At 59.5% G+C, this 10177-nt stretch overlaps 1 protein-coding gene across 2 annotated transcripts in view; it reads left to right on the top strand.

Moving 5' to 3' along the window:
* TRAPPC9 (trafficking protein particle complex 9) overlaps positions 1-4654 on the top strand; it is a 154148-nt gene extending 149494 nt beyond the window's left edge. For both annotated transcript variants that reach the window (XM_023747158.1, XM_023747159.1), the window contains 2 exons: positions 3291-3511; positions 4009-4654. In XM_023747158.1, coding sequence (XP_023602926.1) covers positions 3291-3511; positions 4009-4176 — 389 coding nt within the window. In that variant the 3' untranslated portion in view covers positions 4177-4654. The remainder of the gene's footprint in view (positions 1-3290; positions 3512-4008) is intronic.
* Positions 4655-10177: the final 5523 nt, after the last annotated feature.

The raw sequence follows: 10177 nt of genomic DNA, 5'->3' as shown, positions 1-10177 counted from the left end.
GAGAGAGAGAGAGAGAGAATGTTTGGGGTGGGGGGACCTAATATGGCTACCCAAAGGGTTCGATGGCTGTACCTTTGACTCTGAGCTTCCTAACAGCCACAGAGAAAAGGTCAGTTTCTTGACTCTCATCAGTAAAGAGGGTAAGGTTGCCGGTCGGTTAGGCACCTTGCATGTGCTCCCTTGGCCTTAGAGAAAGGTCACCACTTTGTACTGGGTACTTGCAGTTACGAGGTTTCGCGCCGGGTCTGCCCTGTGCCCGCCCCGAGGCCCGCTGGCTGCCGTCGAGGAGGTGAAGCCAGGCCCACAGCAGGCCCGGCCTCCGCGCTCCCTCTCGTCCCGAGGCACGGCTGTCTTTTCTCACGGGACCGACTATGGCTCCTAACCGGTGACAGAGCTCCTGGGTTGACTCCCAATCCAGGCCTCGCTGGAGTCAGTCTGACTCAGACTTAGGCTCACCCAGATTTACGTGGGCTAGACGGGTGCGGTGCCTTGAGCAATGGGCATTTCAGTGTGCTTGGCCGAAGCGAAGCCGGCTTGGTGAGCTCCTCCCGCCCTTGCCAGCTGTCGCCTCACTAATCCCTCCGCGTTGCTCTTAAGCCTTAAAAGTTTTTTATCCAAAATTAGATATTTGCACCTCAAGTCTACCGAGCCTCCCCTGTTTCTTATAGTCACCAAGGGCCGGGCAGGGGGCGTCGTGGGGCCAGCGGGGGGGGTGGCCTCCCCGGGAGTCTGGGCTCCGGGGACAGTACCCCTGCCTGCCTTGGGCGCCAGGTGCTAAGGGACAGGTGAACAGGTTGTCAGTAAGTCACTTGAGCAAGAAGCGCAGGGTCACTCCTCCTTGTCACGGAAAGTGATTTCCACGTGACCTTGGGGCCTGCTGCCACTTGCGGGCTTTCCTTTGGCCACTAAGGGAGCCTGCTCTGTGGGTGCCCCTCCACTTGCTCACCTGTGGGTGCCAGCCTGGTGGGCCTGGGGAGCGGCACCCGTGTGGCCCTGCAAGTGGCGGCCTGGATCCAGCAGGTGCGCAAGAAACAGGCCCTCTGCTCACCCACAGGAGCCCGAGCAGTGGGAAGGGGGGCTGCTGAGCTTGCGGGGGGAAGGGCCCTGGAGGGGGACTGATCAGGACAAGCCCTTTCCACGACTCCCCCACCTTCTCCCCGGCTCATTCGTTCACGGAAACCTAAGTGTGCGAGGCCGATGGGCAGACGCCGAGGGCTGTGCCCAAGAGAAGGGCCGGCTTCTGTTGTGAACGCAGAGGGCGCAGCACGAGCAGCCCAGGCAGGGTCGACCTTGCTCTGCACGTGCCCTCCAGGAGCCTGTCTGGGAAAAAGGGCTTCTCTAGCCCCGGCCAGCCCACCCCGCCCCTCCGCCACCCTTCTCCGAGCTCCCTCACCCTGTGCACCCCCCGCCCCACCGTGGCTGCCCTTGGCCCAAAGGCTGGCTGGCACCAGGACGGCCTGGCACCGGGGGCTTCCTTCTCCTCCCGGCGGCCGCAGGCCCTCCCTCCTCCTGGTTTCTATTTATAGCCTGTGTGTCTGTCGCGGCCGTGCTGTAGCATAAGCGTGGCGGTGGTTTCAGGAGGCATTCTGGGCCAGACGAAATTAAGTCCGTGACTCCGGCTGTATTAACAGTGAGGGGGAAGGGGCGGGGGCGGGAGGCAGGAGGTGGGCCGTGGCCCCATGTAACGCTGAGGGGACAGAGCCTAATCTGCTCCCGGATGTCTTACCCGAGAGCCTCCTGCATGAATTATCTGCGGGAGAGCTGGCGCTGCCGTCGGGGACCCAGGCCAGGAAGGGGGAGGGCGGTCCTGACCCTCTAACCCTCACAGTACAGACGGGCTGGTCCCGAAGGCATCTGGGCCCAAAGCCCACTCACTCATGCATGCACTCACTCACCCATCCATCCATCCATCCATCCATCCATCCATCCATCTATCCAGTAAATATGAACTAGAACCAGAGTCTGCCTGGCCTGGGTCTTGGGGACACGGGCCAGTGGCGGTTCTCCGGAGCTTCTGGGGGAGGAGACACACAGGCGGTTAATAGTTAAACAGGCGGTAAACACGAGAGCTTCAGGTAAGATGTTGTGGGTCATGAGAAAGTGAGAGTGTGGAAACGTGACCTGGGTTTCTTCAGTCGGAAGGTTTCTAGTCTGGGCGAGCCTGTGTCCACCCTCAGCCTGCACTCCTTGCCCGGGTGCCTCGGAGCAGGGGTGAGGGAGGCACGCGGAGACGGGACTGAATGGTGCTGCCCAGGACCTCTGCAGCCTCCCCCCCCCTTGGCTCCGTGATGGGAGTAGGAGCGGGTGTGGTGAGCTGTGCACCGGGAGGTGGAGCACAGGGTGGAGTCGGCACCTGGGGGAGTGGTGCTGCGAGGTGCAGGCCCCGGAGCCTTCCTGGAGGCCGTCACCCTAGGACCAGCCGCTCTTAGACGTTCTGGAGGCCGTCACCCTAGGCCCAGCCCGCTCTTAGACGTTCTTACTTTTGTCCCAGTGATTCCATTCCTGAGTCGTGGGTGGGCACATCACGCGTGTTTCTTGCCTGGGATCTTCTGCGGCCTCCGAGAACATTCTCCCAAGGACGTCGGCATGGGGGCTTCTGCGGCCTCCGAGAACATTCTCCCAAGGACGTCGGCATGGGGGACATGCTGGGTCCTCACGGTCTCAACGCGGATGCCCAGACATAGGACACAGGAGTGGTCACCGGGGTGCTGAGGGGGCGGGGCCAGGGCCTGGGATTATTACAAAAGTGTTTTTACTTCCGTAAACTTCCCGAAGTGTTTACAGTGTGCTGTGAAAGCTCATGATTTTAAAGAAACAAAACGTGGGGGAGGCTTGATCGCAAAAGGCCTCCTGAAACATGGATTTGGAGGGGAGCGCGGTGGGGGGTTTGTTGACTTGCAGATACACCCCCACCCCCAGTCACTGTCAATAGGAGTGTGTGTGGCAAAGACCCAGCCAGGTGCCACTTGTCATCTTGGGGGACTGTGGCCAGAGCTCAGCCCTTCCGGGTGGGAGTATCTTGGAGCCCCTCCTGGACCCCCCAAACAACCTTGGGGACCCTCCTAGAGCTCTGGCCCCATGCCTGTCCCTGCCAGCCTGCACGTCAGCAGAGCAGGGACTGGACCGTGCACCCAGCCTGGGCCAGAGGGGTGGCAGACGTGGAGGATGATGGGGTAGGGGATGAATGAATGAGGGAAGGAGTGAATGAATGAATGAACAAGAAGACGGACGAGAAGGGGAGGCCACCTGGGCTGTGTCCCTGACGGTCTCATGTCCTGTGTCTTTGGCAGACGTGCTGGTGGACGGACAGCCGTGTGACTGCGAGGCGGCGGCCTGCCAGGTGGGCGATCCCATGCGCCTGGAGGTGCGGCTGACGAACCGGAGCCCGCGCAGCGTGGGGCCCTTCGCCCTCACCGTGGTCCCCTTCCAGGACCACCAGAACGGCGTGCACAACTACGACCTGCACAGCGCCGTCTCCTTCGTGGGCTCCAGCACCTTCTACCTGGATGCGGTGCGTGGTCGGGGAGCCCCATGCAGCCCCAGGGTCGTGTCCCGCTGGCCCCAGCCCCCTGGGCTGCCTCTGGTCTGCCTGGCTCACTCTGAGGCCTTAGGCAGCTCACTTCTCTGCATCCGGAGCCCTAGGAATGAGACCAGGGAAGTTCAGGAGACAAGGCGGGGGTGGGGGGCCCAGGACAGCTGAGGTTCCCCGTTCACTATTGCCCTGCCCCATGCAGTCACCTCCTCCCTGTCCATGGTCACTGCAGGGGCCCAGGGGACTGATGGAGTCACAGAACTCACCTGGCCCCACTTCCCAGCCTCACAGGGCACAGCCCTCAAGCTCCACCCACGTGACACTGTGCCTTCAGCCCCACCCCCATCCCCACCTGAAGTGCCTCCCAGAAACGAAGCCGAGGCCGGGACAGGTGCAGTGACTGTCCGGGCGGGTTCGGGGTCCCCTGTGGCTCTGGGTCCCGCTGCTCTGGGCTGACACCTCCCTCCTGCCTGTAGGTGCAGCCTGCGGGCCAGTCGGCCTGCCTCGGGGCCCTCCTCTTCCTCTACACGGGCGACTTCTTCCTGCACGTCCGGGTGCACGAGGACAGCACAAGCAAGGAGCTGCCGCCCTCCTGGTTCTGCCTGCCCAGCGTGCACGTGCGCGCCCTGGAGGGCCAGGCCTGAGCCCGGGTCCGGCCTGTGCTGTGGGGGTGCCCTGTCTGGCCCCCCAGCCTTCGTTGTAGCTCCTGTCCCTCTTCCAGCCCAGCTCCAGCCCCAGCCCCAGCCCCCTCCATCCCTTTTTCCTGCAGCACCTTTTCTGGGCTGTGCCAAGTGTGGAGACATGGCAGCCTCACCCCTCCCCGCACTGCCCACCACGGACCCTCTGCTGGAGCCTGGCGCTAAGGCGGATGCTGCCCAACCCCACAGGGCGCAGCTCACCTACCCACTGGGACCCTGCACCTTGGGATCACAGCCCCGCCAGGGGGGGCCTGCAGAGCCCCCCAGGCCTCAGAATCCCCCCAGGGCTGGCCCTTCTCCCTGAGCCCCCGAGGCAGCCCCTGTGCCAGATGCTGGGCAGTGTCCGGGCGGGGCCCCAGGGACCATGGCCTGTGTGTATCTGTGTGTCTGTGACAAGTTCTCCAATAAAGGGCCTGCCTGGCTCCCTGCTGGTCCGCCTGCCTCTGTCGGTGGGCAGGGGCCGCCCCAACTCAGGTGAGGGTTCCAATGCACGGGGTTCCCATCAGAGACCCCCACGATACACGGCTGGTGGCCAGGTGGGCTGGGCCTGGGTCTGTCTGTCTCGGTGACCCCGCAGCCCCTTCCACACGTGTGCTTCTTTGGCCTGGCTCAGAACATGAGGTCCAGCCCCACCCTGGTCCCTGGCCCCCACCCCGGTCCCCAGCCCCCAAGGTGGCGCTGACCATGTCAGCTCTTGCTCTCTCTTCCCCCTGTGACACTGTCCACAGTCCCTCTGGGGCTCTGTGGCCATGCCCAGGCCTCCCAGGCCAGGCTGGCTGGTTGGCAGGCTGTTTGCTGCCCAGAGGTGCTCGCAGGGAGGCAGGGGTGCAGCCCGGCCAGGTGGGGGCTGTGCGCCCAGAGAAGGCCCTTACTCTGCTTGCGGAGCTGCCAGGGGGCTGTGGCGCCTTCCTCCCCGTCCGCCTCCACCGTCCCAGGCCTCGCCCCTCATGGAGCTGCGCCCTTGCAGCCCTCCCTCCCCTTGGCTCAGGGCAGGAGGGAGGCCGGGCCTTGGCTACACCTGGCCCCCAGCAGCGGCCCAGGAAGGGGCTCAGTTAGAGGTTGCACAGCAAAGCCTGCACAGGACGAGCTCAAGCAGCCCGTCTGGGAAGTGGGGTTCCCCTGGGGCAGTGAGGGAGCCCTGAGGGGTGCTGCCACAGGAACCCTGGCCCCGAAATCCTCAGGGGAATCTGGAGGGAGAGAGTCCCCCAGCCGGGGGCGGCTGAGCTGGCCTGCGTGTCCCCGGAGTTCGTTCCTCAGTCCCGGCCCCCAGTGCCCCCACCCTTGCTAGGAGGATGACTGACCCCTGCCTTGGGGTGTCCCCAACAGTGACGTCCCAGGGAATCCTGGGGCAGGGAGCAGGGAGTGGGCTTTTGCCGAGGCAGGCGGATGTGATAGGAAGAAATTGGCATTTGTCCCTGCCCGGTTCCTGACCTGGAGCACACCCCTGCCATCCCTGGGAATTTCCAGGCAATGGGAGTGTCTTTGTCCAGCAAGGTGACTCGGGGTGGGCCCCTGGGTGGCCCCTGGTGGCGTCAGGACGGGACTGGTCGTCGAAGGACCAGCGTGCTTAGGAGCTGGGAGCCTCCACCCCACCCTGTCCTCCCTGGACTGGGTTCGGGACCCATCCTGCCCACCTGGGCTGCGGGGAGCTTCTGGTGAACGCACTCACGGTCACGCGGGCGACGCAGAGGCACCTGCCCCTGGACCCCTCCGGACCGCACTGTGCTTCGCTCCATCCGCCGCTCACTGGCATCCTCTGTCACGTCCTTGTGGTCACCTGGGAATGTAAGTAGGTGTTTGTGAGTTCTGGGCTCTGTCATAGCCAGCTGTCAGGCCTGGGGGGTCAGGGACCCCGGCACACTGCTGGCTGTTAGAAGTGGGGGGGCCTGCACCTGCGCTGGCGTCTGAGCTGGGGCCGGCCAGTGGGACCGAGCCCTGACCTGTGGGTGGGGTCTGTGCCCACTCTGGTAGGCAGAGTGAGAACTGGCTGAGTTGGGGACCCCAGCTGCTGTGGGACAGGGTGGGCGTGGTGTGCCGTGTGCAGGGGCCCGGCCGCCCAAGGATCCCAAGATCTTTTCAGCTGCCGTGGCTCCAGGCTCCACGGGAGAGCAGCCCTGAGGTGGCGGGTGGGGACCGGAGAGGACTCTCCAGCAGAGGTGGCCACAGCCCTTCGCTCAGGACACGAGAACTCTCCAGGGCCCTGTGACCGTGTCCACAGCTCCCCGGACAGGGTCGAGTCTGAGCCGTCCCATCCTGGACCCGCCGTACACACAGAGGTCGGATGGACCCGCCGGGCAGGAGGCCTCGGGCTGGGTGGAGTCCAGCTCAGCTCCCTGGTGCCAGGGTCCGATGAGGGAGTCCAGGCAAAAGGCCGCTGCTCTGCCTGTACACAGTCGGCGCTTAATAATGGCAGTCAGCCCCTCCAGCCAGGGTCTGGGAAGGCACCTGTGTGTCCCCCGGTGCCCCTGGCTCCCGCTGACCCCACGGCAGCCCTGACTTCTCGCAGCGCCGGCCCGACTCCGTGCATCTCCTCCGTGTTGTCAGGTGCCGGGTTATTCCTAATATTCCTCCTCCAGGCAGGTGGCGTCCAGGTGCCAGCCCGGGGCCCAGCCCCCCTGAAGCACAGCCCAAAATCGACGAAAATCGACGGTGTCCTTCCCCTCAGTGGCAGGCGGCGTGGCTTCGCCCTCCTGACACTTGTTCCCTTCGGCCTGCAGTGGCCCGCAGTCACCCGGCCGTCACACTGTCGCCCAAAATTCACCCGGCAGAGCAGGGATCCAGAAGGTGCCTGAGGCGCGGAAGCCCCGCCCCGCCCCTGCCCGGCTCTGGGACCTCACACCATCACTGACAGGAAGCCGCGTTGCTGTCATCTGCATGATGGCGGTAAGAACATACCTCGTGGGCATGTGCGCTAGTGGTTGGCCTGCATCCCCTTGGCGTGCCCACACGTGATAGCAGGTCCTCACTAGCTAACGCTGGGCCCCTCCTGCCCTCCTGCGCCTCCTTGTCCTCCCGGCCACGCGCCTGACCACTGTCCCCCGGGAAGCTGGCCACGCGCCCTCACTGTTCCCTTAGACTCTGCGCGGGCCCATTTACCAGGTAGCGAGGGGCAGTGTCAGGCGCTTTTTGCACAGCGGCTCCGGGGAGAGGGGCTGCCCATCGAGGGAGTGAGCCCCATGATGTCACGTTGAGCTATTTGCATTCAGGCCGAGGCTGGACCTGTGGATGGCTTAGAAAGACACGGCGTCAGGTGATGCCTCTGAGCTGCCAGCCTAGGAACCCCGTCCTCGTGGTGGCTCACGCCAGCCCGGGCCCCGGGCGCAGAGAGGAGGCGGGGAGCCTGTGGTCGCCTGGCCCCTGGGCCTCGGAACCATGGCCTGAGGGGTTAAGGCAAATAGTAAAGATCAGAAGGTGTTACCGTGATGGACTGGGGCACAGACTAAGCCTCCTCCTGAAACCGACTAAGCGATGGCCCTTCTATCAGACACGTGCGTGACGCACCCGCGGGCGGCAGGGGAGGAAGAAGCACCTGCCTGACCTGTGTGGGCAAAACCCCGAGAGGGCAGGCCATTCTCACAGAACTGGGAAGGGGAGGAGCGAACCATGCCCACCCAGGTGGGGAAGCTCAGGGGAGGCTGCACCCCATTAATTTGGGAACGCAAAGGATTCTACCCTGAGTCAGGGGTGAACTGGAAATGCCCCCTCCCCTACTCAGAGGGTGGAAATAGGACTGTCCTGTCTCCACGCTTTGATTCCACCCAAATTGGCCCTCCCGTGACCTACAGTCCCAGGCCACACTCCCCCAGCGCCGCCCCCAGCCCCGCATCCTTCATTAACTTGAACGTGGTCCCAGACACCCAGCGCCCCCACCGCCACGCAGCAGACGGCTCGCAGAAGTAAACACATCCTTTCTGGAGGAAGCCACTTCTGTCCCAAATCTCCAAGGCAAATGAATAATTCAGTTCTAAAAGAAAGAAAATCATCAAACACACAAGGAAACAGTGCCTCATGTGTGAGGGCAGAACAAAGGCAGCAAACCGGGCTTGAAGGAGAACCATGCAGCGGCTTCCTCAGACAGACTGTGAAGGAAGTGCCTCACTGTGTCACAGAAATGACAAAGAAGATGAAAATGGGTGAGGATTGAGAGCATCACAAAAATAATCAAGTGGAAGTCCCGTAACTGTGACAGAACTAAAATTAAATACTTAATGAGTGCGTTGAAGGCAGATTAAACCCAGCTCGAGGGAGACGAGTGAATGGAAGATAGAGCTGGCGACATTATAAAAAATGCAGCTCAGAGAGGACAGACAATATGAAAGAGACTAAAACACCTACAGCCAGCAGGGTGAGGACGCTCACATCGTCAGAGTTCCTGGAGGAGAGGGCAGGATGGAGCAGAGGCAGGATGGGAAGGGGCATGACTGAGACTCTCAGAACTGATGGGACAAACCCCACACTTCCGGAAGCCCCACCAAGTCCACGGAGCATAACATTGAAAATACACAATAGACTCATCATAATATGATTCCAAACACCAGACGTGAAGGGGTGATTGCTGAGGAGCTAGGAGACAAGGCAAACCACCCTAAAGAGGTGGCACCTTGATAGCTGACTTTCCATCCGCCACAGCGGAGTCCAGATGTCAATGGAGTGACATCTGAGTGACACCAACACGTTCTAATAGGTGAAACAGCAACATTCTTACCGAAACAAAACCCAGGGCTCTCCGCCGCCAAAGCCTCACTAAACGGAATTCTAGAGAATAAACTCCAGGCAGAAGGAATCGATATTTGACAGTTGGAAATGCAGGAAAGAAGAACAACAGCAATGTGGGTAAATCTGAACCAACAGCGACTGTCAGTCATCACCATCAGCGTGAATTACAGTGGAAACATCACAGACCTAACGTGTACAGCAAAATAACACACGTTAGTGAGGGGAAGACGGAGTCAAGGAGCGCGAAGGTGCTTTAATTTTAATTTCAAAGGCTCGGGAGGAGGAGAAAGATATCAATTAACTTAGATGCAAGCTTTTGTGCTTTAGTTACGGAACTTCAATTTCTGGGGTAGCCATTAAGAAAGTAAGAAAGTGCATGCACAACTTCTAAACTGGATGCTCCAAAAAGTTAAATAAGGAAAAATAATTATTCAGTCCAAATGAAGACAAAAAAAGAAAAAGAAAAATGGACCAAATGAATAAATGGAAATGGCAGAACAAACAGAACCACGCTGTAATGGTACTGTTATCTTTATGTTGTAGTTGAGAAAAGTGAAGCACAATGGATAAGTAGCCAGAAGTGGTTATGAAACGAGTTGTAGAAATAAAGTATGTCAATGCTTACAATAAATTAAAAGACTATCCCAGATAAAAGACTAGACAACAGCCACAAAAATCAGGTTTATGATATTTACAGGAGACACTAAGACAAGGATGTGGGAGGAGGTTGAAACAGAATGGTAAGAGAAGATGTACCAGAAAAATCCTAATGAAAAGAAAGTCTAACGCAAAACGCTAATGACTTCTAGAAATAATTACATCATGATGATAAAAACAGTGACTCGCCAGGAAGCTATACTAACTCCAAATACATATGCAACCAGTAATACAGTCTCAAACACATAAGTAAAACCTGATAGAATTACAAGGAGAAATAGACAAACCTCTCTCAGTAACTGAAAGATCAAGGAGACAGAAAGTGTTAAAGATTTGAAAGTTTCAACCAATACATTTAATCTGATGGATTTATATAGAATACTTCACTCAACGGCTGTAGAAAGACATTTTTATCGAGCACACATGTTGAGATTTGCTGTGGCCCAGCGTGTAGTTGAAGGGCTGTTATCACAGACATACATTCTCTGAACCTGATATGCTTGAGTTAGAAATCAGCCACAAAAAGATAATTATAAAAGTTCCATGGATTTGGAAACTAGGAAACACTTTTAGA

Source organism: Myotis lucifugus, unplaced genomic scaffold (assembly GCF_000147115.1).
Source record: "Myotis lucifugus unplaced genomic scaffold, Myoluc2.0 scaffold_802, whole genome shotgun sequence".
Taxonomy (NCBI): Eukaryota; Metazoa; Chordata; class Mammalia; order Chiroptera; family Vespertilionidae; genus Myotis; species Myotis lucifugus.
This window is presented reverse-complemented; position numbering and strand designations above follow the sequence as displayed.